Here is a 19641-nt window from a genome sequence, read left to right on the forward strand (position 1 = left end):
TATCTGTGTGTGTGTGTATGTGTGATATATATATCTGTGTGTGTGTGTATGTGTATGTGTGATATATATCTGTGTGTGTGTGTGTGATATATATCTGTGTGTGTGTGTATGTGTGATATATATATCTGTGTGTGTGTGTATGTGTGTGATATATATATCTGTGTGTGTGTGTGTGTGTGTATGTGTGTGTGTGTGTGATATATATCTGTGTGTGTGTGTATGTGTGTGTGATATATATCTGTGTGTGTGTGTGTGTGTATGTGTGTGATATATATCTGTGTGTGTGTGTATGTGTGATATATATATCTGTGTGTGTGTGTATGTGTGTGATATATATCTGTGTGTGTGTGCCCCCAAAAGTACGTCACCATCCTCTACCTGCTCCACGACGACATGCAAGCCGTGATCCTTACCAATGGATCCATCACAGACCCAATCCATGTCTGGACCAGGGTCAAACAGGGCTGCATCATCGCCCCAACCCTCTTCTCAATCTTTCTTGCCGCCATGCTCCACCTCACAGTCAACAAGCTCCCCGCTGGAGTGGAACTAAACTACGGAACCAGTGGGAACCTGTTCAACCTTCGCCGTCTCCAGGCCAGGTCCACCCCAACCTCTGCCGTCGAGCTACAGTACACGGATGACGCCTGCGTCTGCGCACACACAGAGGCTGAGTTCCAGGACATAGTCGACGTATTTACCGAGGCGTGTGAAAGCATTAGTAAGACAAAAGGTCCTCCACCAGCCTGTCCTCGCCACACAGCACTGCCTCGCAGACATCAAGATCCACAGTGTGATCCTGGACAATGTGGACCACTTTCCCTGCTCCGGGATCCTCCTATCATCAAGAGCAGGCATTGATGATGAGATCCAACACAGCCTCCAGTGCGCCAGTGCAGCCTTCGGCCGTCTGAGGAAAAGAGTGTTTCAAGATGAGGCCCTCAAAACTGTCACCAAGCTCATGGTCTATAGGGCTGTAGTAATTCCCGCCCTGCTGTACGGCTCAGAGACATGGACCATGTACAGTAGACACCTCAAGTTGCTGGAGAAATACCACCAACGATGTCTTCGCAAGATCCTGCAAATCCCCTGGGAGGACAGACGCACCAACATCAGTGTCCTCGACCAGGCCAACATCCCCAGCATCGAAGCACTGACCACACTCGATCAGCTCCGCTGGGCAGGCCGCATTGTTCACATGCCCGACACAAGACTCCCAAAGCAAGCGCTCGACTCAGAACTCGTCCACGGCAAACAAACCAAAGGTGGGCAGAGGAAACGTTACAAGGACACCCTCAAAGCCTCCCTGATAAAGTACGACATCCCCATTGACACCTGGGAGTCCCTGGCCAAAGACCACCCTAAGTAGAGGAAGTGCATCCGGGAGGGCGCTGAGCACCTTGAGTTTCGTCGCCGGGAGCATGCAAAAATCAAGCGCAGGCAGCGGAAGGAGCGTGCGGCAAACCAGACTCACCCTCCCCTTCCCTCAACCACTGTCTGTCCCACCTGTGACAGGGACTGTGGTTCTCGTATTGGGCTGTTCAATCACCTAAGAACTCATGCTAAGAGTGGAAGCAAGTCTTCCTCGATTCCGAGGGACTGCCTATGATCTGTGTATGTATGTGTATATATATCTATGTGTGTGTGTGTATATGTATATATATATATGTGTGTGTATGTATGTGTGTGTGTGTGTATCTGTGTGTGTGTGTATCTGTATGTGTGTGTATATATCTATGTGTGTATGTGTATATCTGTGTCAGTATATCTGTGTGTGTGTATGTATCTGTGTGCGTGTATATCTATGCGTGTGTGTGTGTCTCTGTATATCTGTGTGTGTGTCTCTGTATATCTATGTGTGTGTTTGTATATATATATAATGTGTGTGTATATAGGTATATGTATGTGTGTGTATATAGGTATATGTATGTGTGTGTATATAGGTATATGTATGTATGTGTATATATGTGTATGTATATGTGTATATGTCCGCGTTGCGGAGTTGGAGCTGAGGGTGGATTCACTCTGGAGCATCCACGATGCTGAGAATGACGTGAGTATCACGTGTAGCGAGTTGGTCATACCGCAGGTAAAGGGTCCACAGCCAGATAGGGAATGGAAGACCAACAGGAAGAGCAGTGCAAGAAAGGTAGTGCAGGGGTCCCCTGCGGTCATCCCCCTGCAAAACAGATACACCGCTTTGGGTACTGTTGAGGGGGATGACTCATCACGGGAGGGCAGCAGCAGCCAAGTTCATGGCACCGTGGCTGGCTCTGCTGCACAGGAGGGCAGGAAAAAGAGTGGGAGAGCGATAGTGACAGGGGATTCAATGGTGAGGGGAATAGATAGGCGTTTCTGCGGCCGCTAACAGAGACTCCAGGATGATATGTTGCCTCCCTGGTGCAAGGGTCAAGGATGTCTCGGAGCGGGTGGAGAACAGCCAGTTGTCGTGGTGCACATTGGTACCAACGACATAGGTAAAAAAAGGGATGAGGTCCTACGAAACGAATTTAAGGAGCTAGGAGCTAAATTAAAAAGTAGGACCTCAAAAGTAGTAATCTCGGGATTGCTACCAGTGCCACATGCTAGTCAGAGTAGGAATCGCAGGATAGCGCAGATGAATACGTGGCTTGAGCAGTGCTGCAACAGGGAGGGATTCAAATTCTTGGGGCATTGGAACGGGTTCTGGGGGAGGTGGGACCAGTACAAACCGGACGGTCTGCACCTGGGCAGGACCGGAACCAATGTCCTAGGGGGAGTGTTTGCTAGTGCTGTTGGGGAGCAGTTAAACTAATATTGCAGGGGGATGGGAACCAATGCAGGGAGACAGAGGGAAACAAAAAGGAGGCAAAAGCAAAAGACAGAAAGGAGATGAGGAAAAGTGGAGGGCAGAGAAACCCAAGGCAAAGAACAAAAAGGGCCACTGTACAGCAAAATTCTAAAAGGACAAAGGGTGTTAAAAAAACAAGCCTGAAGGCTTTGTGTCTTAATGCAAGGAGTATCCGCAATAAGGTGGATGAATGAACTGTGCAAATAGATGTTAACAAATATGATGTGATTGGGATTACGGAGACGTGGCTCCAGGATGATCAGGGCTGGGAACTCAACATCCAGGGGTATTCAACATTCAGGAAAGATAGAATAAAAGGAAAAGGAGGTGGGGTAGCATTGCTGGTTAAGGAGCAAATTAAGGCAATAGTTCGGAAGGACATTAGCTTGGATGATGTGGAATCTTTCTGGGTAGAGCTGCAGAATACCAAAGGGCAAAAAACGTTAGTGGGAGTTGTGTACAGACCTCCAAACAGTAGTAGTGATGTTGGGGAGGGCATCAAACATGAAATTAGGAGTGCATGCAATAAAGGTGCAGCAGTTATAATGGGTGACTTTAATATGCACATAGATTGGGTTAACCAAACTGGAAGCAATACGGTAGAGGAGGATTTCCTGGAGTGCATAAGGGATGGTCTTTTAGACCAATATGTTGAGGAACCAACGAGGGGGGAGGCCATCTTAGACTGGGTGTTGTGTAATGAGAGAGGATTAATTAGCAATCTCGTTGTGCGAGGCCCCTTGGGGAAGAGTGACCATAATATGGTGGAATTCTGCATTAGGATGGAGAATGAAACAGTTAATTCAGAGACCATGGTCCAGAACTTAAAGAAGAGTAACTTTGAAGGTATGAGGCGTGAATTGGCTGGGATGGATTGGCGAATGATACTTAAGGGGTTGACTGTGGATGGGCAATGGCAGACATTTAGAGACCGCATGGATGAACTACAACAATTGTACATTCCTGTCTGTCGTAAAAATAAAAAAGGGAAGGTGGCTCAACCGTGGCTATCAAGGGAAATCAGGGATAGCATTAAAGCCAAGGAAGTGGCATACAAATTGGCCAGAAATAGCAGCGAACCCGGGGACTGGGAGAAATTTAGAACTCAGCAGAGGAGGACAAAGGGTTTGATTAGGGCAGGGAAAATGGAGTACGAGAAGAAGCTTGCAGGGAACATTAAGACGGATTGCAAAAGTTTCTATAGATATGTAAAGAGAAAAAGGTTAGTAAAGACAAACGTAGGTCCCCTGCAGTCAGAATCAGGGGAAGTCATAACGGGGGACAAAGAAATGGCAGACCAATTGAACAAGTACTTTGGTTCGGTATTCACTGAGGAGGACACAAACAACCTTCCGGATATAAAAGGGGTCGGAGGGTCTAGTAAGGAGGAGGAACTGAGGGAAATCCTTATTAGTCGGGAAATTGTGTTGGGGAAATTGATGGGATTGAAGGCCGATAAATCCCCAGGGCCTGATGGTCTGCATCCCAGAGTACTTAAGGAGGTGGCCTTGGAAATAGTGGATGCATTGACAGTTATTTTCCAACATTCCATTGACTCTGGATCAGTTCCTATGGAGTGGAGGGTAGCCAATGTAACTTTTTAAAAAAGGAGGGAGAGAGAAAACAGGGAATTATAGACCGGTCAGCCTGACATCGGTTGGCCTGGTCGAGGACACTAATGTTGGTGCACCTGTCCTCCCAGGGGATTTGTAGGATCTTGCGGAGACATCGTTGGTGGTATTTCTCCAGCGACTTGTGGTGTCTACTGTACATGGTCCATGTCTCTGAGCCATATAGGAGGGCGGGTATTACTACAGCCCTGTAGACCATGAGCTTGGTGACAGTTTTGAGGACCTGGTCTTCAAACACTCTTTTCCTCAGGCGGCCGAAGGCTGCACTGGCGCACTGGAGGTGGTGTTGGATCTTGTCGTCAATGCCTGCTCTGGTTGATAGGAGGTTCCCAAGATTTGGGAAATGGTCCACGTTGTCCAGGGTCCCGCCATGGATCTGGATGACTTGCGGGGGGTGGGAGTGCTGTGCGGTGAGGACAGGCTGGTGGAGGACCTTTGTCTTACGGATGTTTAGCGTAAGGCCCATGCTTTTGTACACCTCAGTAAATACGTCGACTATGTCCTGGAGTTCAGCCTCTGTATGTGCGCAGATGCAGGCGTTGTCCGCGTACTGTAGCTCGACGGCAGAGGTTGGGGTGGACCTGGCCTGGAGGCGGCGAAGGTTGAACAGGTTCCCACTGGTTCCGTAGTTTAGTTCCACTCCAGCGGGGAGCTTGTTGACTGTGAGGTGGAGCATGGCGGCAAGAAAGATTGAGAAGAGTTTTGGGGCGATGACGCAGCCTGGTTTGACCCCGGTCCAGACGTGGATTGGGTCTGTGATGGATCCATTGGTAAGGATCACGGCCTGCTTGTCGTCGTGGAGCAGGCGGAGGATGGTGACAAACTTTTGGGGGCATCCGAAACGGAGGAGGACGCTCCATAGACCCTCGCGGTTGACAGTGTCAAAGGCCTTTGTAAAGTCAAAGAAGGCCATGTATAAGGGCTGGCGCTGCTCCCTGCACTTTTCCTGCAACTGTGGTGCCATAAAGGTCCTGTCTGTTGTGCTCCGCAGGGGACGAAATCCGCACTGGTCAGGTGGGCAGAACAGCGGCAAATGGAATTCAATCCAGAGAAGTGTCAGGTGATGCATTTGGGTAGGGCTAACAAGACAAGGGAATATAATTAAATGGGAGGACACTGAGAAGTGCAGTGGAACAAAGCGACCTTGGAGAGCAGGTCCACAGATCCCTGAAGTAGCAGGCCAGGTGGATAAGGTGGTTAAGTAGGCATACGGAATACTTGCCTTTATTGGCCGAGAGCGGAAGATGCGGTGGAGGATGAAAGGAGCGGCCCACAGCAGCGAGAGTGAGTCCGAGAGCGGGAGGAGGTAGCCCCGGAGGCTGCAGTAGCTGGGAGGCGAAGAGGTAGAAAGAATCACGGTTCACAGGAAAGCAGGGAAGTGATTGTTTGGTAAAGGTCACATCATTTTTTCTTGGTAATTCAGATTCGAGGCCGGGGAGTATCACGTTTTTTTTGACTGGTGTCTTTTAGTCTTTACTAAGGCCAGAGGGGTATGCTAAAAACTTTAGTAAATGAATCTAATAACGAGAGGGATAGCAGGGCACATCCTGTGCTCTGTGGGAAGTCCCGGGTGCTTCGCGCAGCCGGGATGACCATGTGTGCAGGAGGTGTCTCCGGCTGCACTAACTCGAGCTTGAGCGGCGGCTGGAGTCACTGAGGTGCATCTGTGAGGCTGAAAGTGACTTGGATAGCACGGTTACCCCGCAGCTTAAGAGTGTGCAGGCAGACAGGGAGTGGGTGACCACTGGACAGAAGAGGAGGACTAGGCAGGTAGTGCAGGAGTCCCCTGAGTCCATCTCGCTCTAACCGGTATTCTGTTCTGAGTACCGGTGAGGGCGATGGTGGCTCTGGGGAGTGCAGCCAAAGTCAAGTCCACGGCACCACGGGTGGCTCAGCTGCACAGGGGTGGAGGGGGAAGAATGGAAGGGCAATAGCGGTCGGGGACTCGCTAGTCAGGGGAGCAGACAGGAGTTTCTGCGGCCGCAGATGTGACTCCAGGATGGTATGTTGCCTCCCTGGTGCCAGGGTCAAGGATGTCACTGAGTGGCTGCAGGGCATTCTGGGGGGAGAGGGAGAACAGCCAGAGGTCGTGGTCTATATCGGGACCAATGACAGAGGTAGGAAGAGGAATGAGGTCCTGCAGGCAGAGTTTAGGGAACTAGGAGAGAGATTAAAAAGCAGGACCTCAAAGGTAGTAATCTCCGGATTACTCCCGATGCCACGAGCTAGTGAGTACAGAAATAGGAGGATAGAGCGGATGAATACGTGGCTGGAGAGATGGTGCAGGAGCGAGGGCTTTAGTTTCCTGGGGCATTGGGACTGCTTCTGGGGGAGGTGAGATCTGTACAAACCGGACAGGTTGCACCTCAACAGAGCCGGGACCAATATCCTCACGGAGTGGGGGGTTGCTGGTGCTGTTGGGGGGGGTTTACACGAGCTTGGCAGGGGGATGGGAACCTGAGAATAGATTCAGTCAGGAGAGAAGCAAAGCTGGAATTGGGCAGCAGAAAAGTAGAAAGTGATTTTGGAAGACAGGAAACAAGGGCTGGAAAATAGACAAGGGGGGAGTTTGGCTCCACTAAATGGTATATGCTTCAATGCAAGGAGTATAGGGAATAAGGCAAATGAGCTGAGAGCACAGGTAGACACTTGGGAGTATGATACTATAGCCATTACTGAGACATGACTGAAAGAGGGGCAGGTATGGTAGCTCAACATTCCTGGTTACAGGGTTTTCAGACGGGATAGAGAGGGGGATAAAAAAGGAGGGAGGGGTCACAGTATTGATTAAAGAAACTATTACAGCTGTGAGGAGGGATGATATGTTAGAGGAGTCATCAAACAAGGCCATATAGGTTGAATTAAAGAACACAAAAGGGGCGATCACACTACTGGAAGTGTACTATAGACCCCCAAACAGTCAGAGGGAGATAGAAGAGCAAATATGTGGGCAAATTGCTGCGAAGTGAATGAAGAGAGGCAGGTGGAATGGGATCCAGGGCAAAGTGGCAAGTTGGATCCAAAATTTGCTCAGAGGCAGGAAGCAAAGGGTAATGGTTGATGGGTGTTCTTGTGACTGGAAGGATGTTTCCATTGGGGTTCCACAGGGCTCAGTGCTGGGTCCCTTGCTTTTTGTGGTATATATCAATGACTTGGACTTAAATGTTGGGGTATGATTAAGAAGTTTGCAGATGACACTAAAATAGGCTGTGTGGTTGATAATGAAGAAGAAAGCTGTAGACTGCAGGAAGATATCAATGTATTGGTCAGGTGGGCAGAACAGTGGCAAATGGAATTCAATCTGGAGAAGTGTGAGGTAATGCATTTGGGGAGGGCCAACAAGGAAAGGGAATACACATTAAATGGTAGGACACTGAGAAGTGTAGAGGAACAGAGGGACCTTGGGAGTGCAGGTCCACAGATCCCTGAAGGTAGCAGGCCAGGTAGATAAGGTGGTTAAGGAGGCAAATGGAATACTTTCCTTTAATTGTCGAGGCATAGAATACAAGAGCGGAGCGGAGGGGGGCAGAGGGGGGTTATGCCTGAACTGTATAAAACACTGGTTAGGCCACAGCTGGAGTACTGCGTGCAGTTCTGGTCACCACATTACAGGAAGGGTGTGATTGCACTGGAGAGGGTACAGAGGAGATTTACGAGGATGTTGCTGGGACTGGAGAATCTTAGCTATGAGGACAGATTGGATAGGCTGGGTTTGTTTTCCTTAGAACAGAGGAGGCTGAGGGCATTGAGGTGTATAACATTTTGAGAGGCCTAGATATAGTGGATAGAAAGGGCCTTATTTCCTTAGCAGTGGGGTCAACAACCAGGGGACATAATTTAAAGTAATTGGGGGGAGGTTTAGAGGGGATTTGAGGGGAAATGTCTTCACCCAGAGGGTGGTGGGGGTCTGGAACTCACGGCCTGAAAGGGTGGTAGAGGCAAAAACCCTCACCACATTTAAACAGTACCTGGATGTACACTTGAAGTGCTGTAACCTACAGGGCTATGGACCGAGAGCTGGAAAGTGGGATTAGGCTGGGTAGCTCTTGGTCGTCCGGCACAGACACGATGGGCCGAATGGCCTCCTCCCATGCTGTACATTTCTATGATTCTATGAAACAGGCTAAGTGAATGGGCAAGAACATGGCAAATGGAATATAATGTGGAGAAATGTGAAGTTATCCACTTTGGTCAGAAAAATAGAAAAGCAGAGTATTTTTTAAATGGTGAGAGATTGGGAAATGTTGGTGTTCAGAGGGACCTGGGTGACCTTGTATACCAATCACTGAAAGTTAACAGGCAGGTACAGCAAGTGATTAAAGCAAATGGTATGTTGGCCTTTATTACAGGAGGATTTGAGTATAAGAGTAAAGACGTCTTACTGCAATTATATCGGGCCCTGGTGAGACCACACCTGGAGTATTATGCACAGTTTTGGTCTCCTTACCTAAGGAAGGATATACTTGCTATAGAGAGAGTGCAACGAAGGTTCACCAGACTGATTCCTGGGATGGGGGGATTGTCCTATGAGGAGAGATTGAGCAGACTAGACCGATATTCTCTGGAGTTTAGAAGAATGAGAGGTGATCTCATTGAAGCATACAACATTCTTACAGGGCTTGACAGGGTAGATGCAGGGAGGATGTTTCCCCCGGGCTGGGGAGTCTAGAACCAGGGGTCAGTTTCAGGATAAGGGTTCGGCCATTTAGGACTGAGATGAGGAGAAACTTCTTCACTCAGAGGGTGGTGAATCTTTGGAATTCTCTACCCCAGAGAGCTGTGGAGGCTCATTCCTTGAGTATATTCAAGACTGAGATCGATAGATTTTGCAATATTAAGGGAATCGAGGGATATGGAGATAGTGCAGGGAAGTGGAGTTGAGGTAGAAGATCAGCCATAGAAACATAGAAACATAGAAAATAGATGCAGGATTGGCCATTCGGCCCTTCGAGCCTGCACCACCATTCAATAAGATCATGGCTGATCATTCACCTCAGTACCCCTTTCCTGCTTTCTCTCCATACTCCTTGATCCCTTTAGCCGTAAGGGCCATATCTAACTCCCTCTTGAATATATCCAATGAACTGGCATCAACAACTCTCTGCGGCAGGGAATTCCACAGGTTAACAACTCTCTGAGTGAAGGAGTTTCTCCTCATCTCAGTCCTAAATGGCTTACCCCTTATCCTTAGACTATGTCGCCTGGTTCTGGACTTCCCCAACATCGGGAATATTATTCCTGCATCTAACCTGTCCAGTCCCGTCAGAATTTTATATGTTTCTATGAGATACCCTAACATCCTTCTAAACTCCAGTTAATACAGGTCCAGTCGATCCAGTCTTTCATCATATGTTAGTCCGGCCATCCCTGGAATCAGTCTGGTGAACCTTTGCTGCACTCCCTCAATAGCAAGAACGTCCTTCCTCAGATTAGACCAAAACTGAACACAATATTCCAGGTGAGGCCTCACTAAGGCCCTGTACAACTGCAGTAAGACCTCCCTGCTCCTATACTCAAATCCTCTCGCTATGAAGGCCAACATACCATTTGCCTTCTTCACGGCCTGCTGTACCTGCATGCCAACTTTCAATGACTGATGTACCATGACACCCAGGTCTCATTGTACCTCCCCTTTTCCTAATCTGCCGCCATTCAGATAATATTCTGCCTTCATGTTTAAGCCACCAATAACCTAACATTTATCCACATTATACTGCATCTGCCATGCATTTGCCCACTCGCCTAACCTGTCCAAGTCACCCTGCAACCTCTTAGCATCCTTCTCACAGCTCACACTGCCACCCAGTTTAGTGTCATTTGCAAACTTGGAGATATTACACTCAATTCCTTCATCCAAATCATTGATGTATATTGTAAAGAGCTGGGGTCCCAGCACTGAGCCCTGCGGAACCCCACTAGTCACTGCCTGCCATTCTGAAAAGGACCCATTAATCCCGACTCTCTGCTTCCTGTCTGCCAACCAGTTCTCTATCCACGTCAGTACATTACTCCCAATACCATGTGCCTTAATTTTTCACACCAATCTCTTGTGTGGGACCTTGTCAAAAGCCTTTTGAAAGTCCAAATACATCACATCCACTGGTTCTCCCTTGTCCACTCTACTGTTACACCCTCAAAAAATTCTAGAAGATTTGTCAAGCATGATTTCCCTTTCATAAATCCATGCTGACTTGGACCGATCCAGTCACTGCTTTCCAAATGCGCTGCTATTTCATCCTTAATAATAGATTCCAACATTTTCCCCACTACTGATGTCAGGCTAACCGGTCCATAATTACCCATTTTCTCGCTCCCTCCTTTCTTAAAAAATGGTGTTACATTAGCTACCCTCCAGTCCATAGGAACTGATCCAAAGTCGATAGACTGTTGGAAAATGATCACCAATGCATCCACTAATTCTAGGGCCACTTCCTTAAGTACTATGGGATGCAGACTATCAGGCTCTGGGGATTTATCGGCCTTCTATCCCATTAATTTCCCTAAAACAATTTCCCGCCTAATAAGGATTTCCTTCAGTTTCTCCTTCTCACTAGACCCTCAGTCCCCTAGTATTTCCCGAAGGTTATTTGTGTCTTCCTTCGTGAAGACAGAACCAAAGTATTTGTTCAACTGGTCCGCCATTTCTTTGTTCCCCATTATAAATTCACCTGATTCTGACTGCAAGGGACCTACGTTTGTCTTCACTAATCTTTTTCTCTTCACATATCTATAGAAGCTTTTGCAGTCAGTTTTTATGTTCCCAGCAAGCTTCCTCTCATACTCTATTTTCCCCCACCTAATTAAACCCTTTGTCCTCCTCTGCTGAATTCTAAATTTCTCCCAGTCCTCAGGTTTGCTGCTTTTTCTGCCCAATTTATATGCCTCTTCCTTGGATTTAACACTATCCTTAATTTCCCTTGTTAGCCACAGTTGAGCCATCTTCTCCGTTTTATTTTTACTCCAGACAGGGATGTACAATTGCTGAAGTTCATCCATGTGATCTTTAAATGTTTGCCATTGCCTATCCACCGACAACCCTTTAAGTATCCTCTGCCAGTCTATCCTAGCCAATTCACGTCTCATACCATCGAAGTTACCTTTCCTTAAGTTCAGATCCCTAGTCTCTGAATTAACTGTGTCACTCTCCACCTTAATAAAGAATTCTACCATATTATGGTCACTCTTTCCCAAGGGACCTCGCACAACAAGATTGCTAATTAGTCCTTTCTCATTACACATCACCCAGTCTCGGATGGCCAGCCTTCTAGTTGGTTCCTCGACATATTGGTCGAGAAAACCATCCCTAATACACTACAGGAAATCCTTCTCCACCGCATTGCTACCAGTTTGGTTAGCCCAATCTATATGTAGATTAAAGTCACCCATGATAACTGCTGTACCTTTATTGCACACATCCCTAATTTCTTGTTTGATGCTGTCCCCAACCTCACTACTACTGTTTGGTGGTCTGTACACAACTCCCACTAGCGTTTTCTGCCCTTTGGTATTCCGTAGCTCCACCCATACCGATTCCACATCATCCAAGCTAATGTCCTTCCTTACTATTGCATTAATTTCCTCTTTAACCAGCAACGCCACCCCACCTCCTTTTCCTTTCTGTCTATCCTTCCTAAATGTTGAATACCCCTGGATGTTGAGTTCTCAGCCTTGGTCACCCTGGAGCCATGTCTCCGTGATGTCAATTACATCATATCCGTTAACTGCTATCTGCGCAGTTAATTCATCCACCTTATTCCGAATACTCCTCGCATTGAGGCACAGAGCCTTCAGGCTTGTCTTTTTAACACATTTTGTCCCTTTAGAATTTTGCTGTAATGTGGCCTGTTTTGCTTTTTGCCTTGGGTTTCTCTGCCCTCCATGATCTTATTGAATGGGGGAGCAGGTTCGAGGGGCCGAATAGCCGACTCCTGCTCCTATTTCTTATGTTCTTATGACATGGTAGCCATTACTGAGACAGGGCAGATAGACAGTCAGCACTGGGAACTGAAGATACCCGGTTATAAGATCGACAGAACGGACAGGGGAACTGGCAGATGGGGAGGAGCAGCCTTGTGATTAAGGTTGAAATCACTTCAATGAGAGGATTTAACGAGAGGTAAGCGGCTTGTGCTGTGCCTCCACAATAGGGCTCCTTCTCAGTCCCGAATTAAGCCCACCTTTCCTTTGACCGTTTATGTTTATAACGGACTGTTCCTTTCCACGTTCGTCGCTAATCTGATATAAAAACTTGTATTTCTCCGCCATTCAAAGAGAATGTCCTGATGGGATTCACCAGACCGAAATAAAATTAAAATTTGGTAAATAGAACAGTCCAATAATAATTCTGCCCGTGAGCGAGAGCCCGTGGTGACTGACTGTCCCGGGTAAAGGACACCAAACCATAAGGCGATAAATCGACACTTCGTAAGAATTCATTATAAAAAGGTGACTAGGCCCCAATTAAAGCCCTCCCAGTTGAGGGGAATACACGGTGACCAATCAGGCCCCGTCTCACTGCAGGGTCACACAGGGTGACCCATTGTGTGCCCTGCTCAGTTCAAAGTGCACAGCAAGAGTTACAATCACGGGACTGTATCCACTGACGGAAGCTAACCATTCCCTTTTACAATCTGACTCTAGTTTCAGGAGAGGATGTGTCCAAGCCGATCAAAGGTGACTCCACCCCGACTGGGGACCCTGCAGTTACTGAGGGACCTCACGAGACTGAGGGGCAAAGAATGAAGGGGGAAATCCTCACAGGTACAACCTACACTGGGGTCCGCATTCCGGTCCTGGTTTGTGTATGTGTGTGTGTGTGTGTGTGTATCTGTGTATATCTATCTGAGTGTATGTGTATCTGAGTGTGTGTATATCTGTGTGTGCGCGTGTGTGTGTGTGTGTGTATATTAATGTGTGTGTGTGTGTGTATATTAATGTGTGTCTGTGTCTGTATATCTATGTGTGTGTGTGTGTGTGTGTGTGTATCTATATGGCGGCCCCGACCTTTGAGAGACCATGAGCGGCAGGTCGGGGCCATAAAAGAAGCGGTGGGCAGCGGCCATGGGCAGCATAGTGACGTACCACGGGAAGGTACAGCGCGAGCTGGTGCAGGAGAGCAACGGCAGTGAAGAGGGACATCACCAAGGTCCAGGTCGGTGATTGGAGCGTGGGCAGGTACAGCAGGAGCGGCGAGAGACTGCAGAGGGACGTGATCGGGGCCCAGGAGAGGCGAGGGCCCAGGGGCCCAGCCCACACTGCGATATGTGTGAGCACTGGGTCCGTGCAACAAAGCTGGTCTCCAGTCGTCCTGGTTAACCCTTGCCCCTGGACCAAGACCTCGCTCTGTCAAGCCCGTGTGGTGGCTGGTGTGTAACGGTCACCCCACGTTAAAACAATCCACCCACAGGCATCTTCCACCCTTCAGGATGTAGTTCAGGATCTGGAATATTAGGTCCTTCATTGAAACACCTGAGAACTCATCCTTTTTTGGCGTGGAAGCAAGTCATCCTCGCTTCACGGGACTGCCTATGAATGAATGAATGAATGAATGTGTGTGTGTGTGTGTATATCTATGTGTCTGTGTGTGTGTCTGTGTCTGTATATCTGTGTGTCTGTCTGTATATTTATGTGTCTGTCTGTATATCTGTGTGTGTGTGTATATCTGTTTGTGTGTGTGTATATCTGTTTGTGTGTGTGTATATTTGTGCGTGTGTGTATATTTGTGCGTGTGCGTATATTTGTGCGTGTGTGTATATCTACGTGTGTGTGTGTGTGTGTGATATATATATCTGTGTGTGTGTGTGTGATATATCTGTGTGTGTGTGTGTGTGTGATATATATCTGTGTGTGTGTGATATATATCTGTGTGTGTGATATATATCTGTGTGTGTGTGTGATATATATCTGTGTGTGTATGTGTGATATATATATCTGTGTGTGTATGTGTGTGATATATATATCTGTGTGTGTGTGTGTGTGTGTATGTGTGATATATATCTTTGTGTGTGTGTATGTGTGTGTGTGTGTGATATATATCAGTGTGTGTGTGTATGTGTGATATATATATCTGTGTGTGTGTGTATGTGTGATATATATATCTGTGTGTGTGTGTATGTGTGTGATATATATATCTGTGTGTGTGTGTGTGTGTGTGTGTATGTGTGATATATATATCTGTGTGTGTGTGTGTGTGTGTATGTGTGATATATATCTGTGTGTGTGTGTGTGTGTGATATATATCTGTGTGTGTGTGTATGTGTGATATATATATCTGTGTGTGTGTGTATGTGTGTGTGTGTGTGTGTGTGATATATATCTGTGTGTGTGTGTATGTGTGATATATATATCTGTGTGTGTATGTGTGTGTGTGTGTATGTGTGTGATATATATCTGTGTGTGTGTGTGTGTGTATGTGTGTGATATATATCTGTGTGTGTGTGTGTGTGTGTGTGTGTGTGTGATATATATCTGTGTGTGTGTGTGTGTGTGTGTGTATGTGTGTGATATATATGTGTGTGTGTGTGTGTGTGTGTGTGTGTGTGTGTGTGATATATATCTGTGTGTGTGTATGTGTGTGATATATATCTGTGTGTGTGTGTATGTGTGTGATATATATCTGTGTGTGTGTGTGTGTGTGTGTGTGTATGTGTGTGTGTGTGTGTGTGTGTGTGTGTATGTGTGTGATATATATCTGTGTGTGTGTGTATGTGTGTGATATATATCTGTGTGTGTGTGTGTGTGTGTGTGTGTGTATGTGTGTGTGTGTGTGTGTGTGTGTGTGTATGTGTATGTGTGTGATATATATCTGTGTGTGTGTGTATGTGTGTGATATATATCTGTGTGTGTGTGCCCCCAAAAGTACGTCACCATCCTCTACCTGCTCCACGACGACATGCAGGCCGTGATCCTTACCCACGGTTCCATTACAGACCCAATTCACGGCTGGATTGGGGTCAAGCAGGGCTGCATCATCGCTCCAACCCTCTTCTCAATCTTTCTTGCCGCCATGGTCCACCTCACAGTCAACAAGCTCCCCGCTGGAGTGGAACTAAACTACGGAACCAGTGGGAACCTGTTCAACCTTCGCCGTCTCCAGGCCAGGTCCACCCCAACCTCTGCCGTCGAGCTACAGTACGCGGACGACGCCTGCATCTGCGCACACACAGAGGCTGAGTTCCAGGACATAGTCGACGTATTTACCGAGGCGTGTGAAAGCATTAGTAAGACAAAAGGTCCTCCACCAGCCTGTCCTCGCCACACAGCACTGCCTCGCAGACATCAAGATCCACAGTGTGATCCTGGACAATGTGGACCACTTTCCCTGCTCCGGGATCCTCCTATCATCAAGAGCAGGCATTGATGATGAGATCCAACACAGCCTCCAGTGCGCCAGTGCAGCCTTCGGCCGTCTGAGGAAAAGAGTGTTTCAAGATGAGGCCCTCAAAACTGTCACCAAGCTCATGGTCTATAGGGCTGTAGTAATTCCCGCCCTGCTGTACGGCTCAGAGACATGGACCATGTACAGTAGACACCTCAAGTTGCTAGAGAAATACCACCAACGATGTCTCCCCAAGATCCTACAAATCCCCTGGGAGGACAGACGCACCAACGTCAGCATCCTCGACCAGGCCAACATCCCCAGCATCGAAGCACTGACCACACTTGATCAGCTCCGCTGGGCAGGCCGCATTGTTCACATGCCCGACAGGAGACTCCCAAAGCAAGCGCTCTACTCAGAACTCGTCCACGGCAAACAAACCAAAGGTGGGCAGAGGAAACGTTACAAGGACACCCTCAAAGCCTCCCTGATAAAGTACAACATCCCCATTGACACCTGGGAGTCCCTGGCCCAAGACCGCCCTAAGTGGAGGAACTGCATCCGGGAGGGCGCTGAGCACCTCGAGTTCGTCGCCGAGAGCATGCAGAAACCAAGCGCAAGCAGCGGAAGGAGCGTGCGGCAAACCAGTCCCACCCACCCCTTCCCTCAACCACTGTCTGTCCCACCTGTGACAGGGACTGTGGTTCTCGTATTGGACTGTTCAGCCACCTAAGAACTCATGCTAAGAGTGGAAGCAAGTATTCCTCGATTCCGAGGGACTGCCTATGATCTGTGTATGTATGTGTATATATATCTATGTGTGTGTGTGTATATGTATATATATATATGTGTGTGTATGTGTGTGTGTGTGTGTGTATCTGTATGTGTGTGTATATATCTATGTGTGTATGTGTATATCTGTGTCAGTATATCTGTGTGTGTGTATGTATCTGTGTGCGTGTATATCTATGCGTGTGTGTGTGTCTCTGTATATCTGTGTGTGTGTCTCTTATATCTATGTGTGTGTTTGTATATATATATAATGTGTGTGTATATAGGTATATGTATGTGTGTGTATATATGTGTATGTATGTGTATGTATATGTGTATATGTCCGCGTTGCGGAGTTGGAGCTGAGGGTGGATTCACTCTGGAGCATCCACGATGCTGAGAATGACGTGAGTATCACGTGTAGCGAGTTGGTCGTACCGCAGGGAAAGGGTCCACAGCCAGACAGGGAATGGAAGACCAACAGGAAGAGCAGTGCAAGGAAGGTAGTGCAGGAATCCCATGTGGTCATCCCCCTGCAAAACAGATACACTGCTTTGGATACTGTGGAGGGGGATGACTCATCAGGAGAGGGCAGCAGCAGCCAAGTTCATGGCACCGTGGCTGGCTCTGCTGCACAGGAGGGCAGGAAAAAGAGTGGGAGAGCGATAGTGACAGGGGATTCAATGGTGAGGGGAATAGATAGGCGTTTCTGCGGCCGCTAACAGAGACTCCAGGATGATATGTTGCCTCCCTGGTGCAAGGGTCAAGGATGTCTCGGAGCGGGTGCAGGACATTCTAAAAAGGGAGGGAGAACAGCCAGTTGTCGTGGTGCACATTGGTACCAACGACATAGGTAAAAAAAGGGATGAGGTCCTATGAAACGAATTTAAGGAGCTAGGAGCTAAATTAAAAAGTAGGACCTCAAAAGTAGTAATCTCGGGATTGCTACCAGTGCCACGTGCTAGTCAGAGTAGGAATCGCAGGATAGCGCAGATGAATACGTGGCTTGAGCAGTGGTGCAGCAGGGAGGGATTCAAATTCCTGGGGCATTGGAACCGGTTCTGGGGGAGGTGGGACCAGTACAAACCTGACGGTCTGCACCTGGGCAGGACCGGAACCAATGTCCGAGGGGGAGTGTTTGCTAGTGCTGTTGGGGAGGAGTTAATATGGCAGGGGGATGGGAACCAATGCAGGGAGACAGAGGGAAACAAAAAGGAGGCAAAAACAAAAGACAGAAAGGAGATGAGGAAAAGTGGAGGGCAGAGAAACCCAAGGCAAAGAACAAAAAGGGCCACTGTACAGCAAAATTCTAAAAGGACAAAGGGTGTTAAAAAAACAAGCCTGAAGGCTTTGTGTCTTAATGCAAGGAGTATCCGCAATAAGGTGGATGAATTAACTGTGCAAATAGATGTTAACAAATATGATGTGATTGGAATTATGGAGACGTGGCTCCAGGATGATCAGGGCTGGGAACTCAACATTCAGGGATATTCAACATTCAGGAAAGATAGAATAAAAGGAAAAGGAGGTGGGGTAGCATTGCTGGTTAAGGAGCAAATTAAGGCAATAGTTCGGAAGGACATTAGCTTGGATGATGTGGAATCTTTCTGGGTAGAGCTGCAGAATACCAAAGGGCAAAAAACATTAGTGGGAGTTGTGTACAGACCTCCAAACAGTAGTAGTGATGTTGGGGAGGGCATCAAACATGAAATTAGGAGTGCATGCAATAAAGGTGTAGCAGTTATAATGGGTGACTTTAATATGCACATAGATTGGGTTAGCCAAACTGGAAGCAATACGGTGGAGGAGGATTTCCTGGAGTGCATAAGGGATGGTTTTTTAGACCAATATGTCGAGGAACCAACTAGGGGGGAGGCCATCTTAGACTGGGTGTTGTGTAATGAGAGAGGATTAATTAGCAATCTCGTTGTGCGAGGCCCCTTGGGGAAGAGTGACCATAATATGGTGGAATTCTGCATTAGGATGGAGAATGAAACAGTTAATTCAGAGACCATGGTCCAGAACTTAAAGAAGGGTAACTTTGAAGGTATGAGGCGTGAATTGGCTAGGATAGATTGGAGAATGATACTGAAGGGGTTGACTGTGGATGGGCAATGGCAGACATTTAGAGACCGCATGGATGAACTACAACAATTGTACATTCCTGTCTGTCGTAAAAATAAAAAAGGGAAGGTGGCTCAACCGTGGCTATCAAGGGAAATCAGGGATAGCATTAAAGCCAAGGAAGTGGCATACAAATTGGCCAGAAATAGCAGCGAACCCGGGGACTGGGAGAAATTTAGAACTCAGCAGAGGAGGACAAAGGGTTTGATTAGGGCAGGGAAAATGGAGTACGAGAAGAAGCTTGCAGGGAACATTAAGACGGATTGCAAAAGTTTCTATAGATATGTAAAGAGAAAAAGGTTAGTAAAGACAAACGTAGGTCCCCTGCAGTCAGAATCAGGGGAAATCATAACGGGGAACAAAGAAATGGCAGACCAATTGAACAAGTACTTTGGTTCGGTATTCACTGAGGAGGACACAAACAACCTTCCGGATATAAAAGGGGTCGGAGGGTCTAGTAAGGAGGAGGAACTGAGGGAAATCCTTATTAGTCGGGAAATTGTGTTGGGGAAATTGATGGGATTGAAGGCCGATAAATCCCCAGGGCCTGATGGTCTGCATCCCAGAGTACTTAAGGAGGTGGCCTTGGAAATAGCGGATGCATTGACAGTCATTTTCCAACATTCCATTGACTCTGGATCAGTTCCTATGGAGTGGAGGGTAGCCAATGTAACTTTTTAAAAAAGGAGGGAGAGAGAAAACAGGGAATTATAGACCGGTCAGCCTGACATCGGTAGTGGGTAAAATGATGGAATCAATTATTAAGGATGTCATAGCAGTGCATTTGGAAAGAGGTGACATGATAGGTCCAAGTCAGCATGGATTTGTGAAAGGGAAATCATGCTTGACAAATCTTCTGGAATTTTTTGAGGATGTTTCCAGTAGAGTGGACAAGGGAGAACCAGTTGATGTGGTATATTTGGACTTTCAGAAGGCTTTCGACAAGGTCCCACACAAGAGATTAATGT

At 47.3% G+C, this 19641-nt stretch overlaps 1 protein-coding gene across 1 annotated transcript in view; it reads left to right on the forward strand.

Moving 5' to 3' along the window:
* The window catches only part of LOC139229261 (drebrin-like), a 218952-nt gene that overhangs the window by 171928 nt on the left and 27383 nt on the right, over positions 1 to 19641 (forward strand). The window contains exon 21 of the mRNA XM_070860923.1: positions 13102 to 13221. Within this exon, the coding sequence (XP_070717024.1) occupies positions 13102 to 13221 (120 nt within the window). The remainder of the gene's footprint in view (positions 1 to 13101; positions 13222 to 19641) is intronic.

This window comes from Pristiophorus japonicus, chromosome 2 (genome assembly GCF_044704955.1).
Source record: "Pristiophorus japonicus isolate sPriJap1 chromosome 2, sPriJap1.hap1, whole genome shotgun sequence".
Lineage (NCBI taxonomy): Eukaryota > Metazoa > Chordata > Chondrichthyes > Pristiophoridae > Pristiophorus > Pristiophorus japonicus.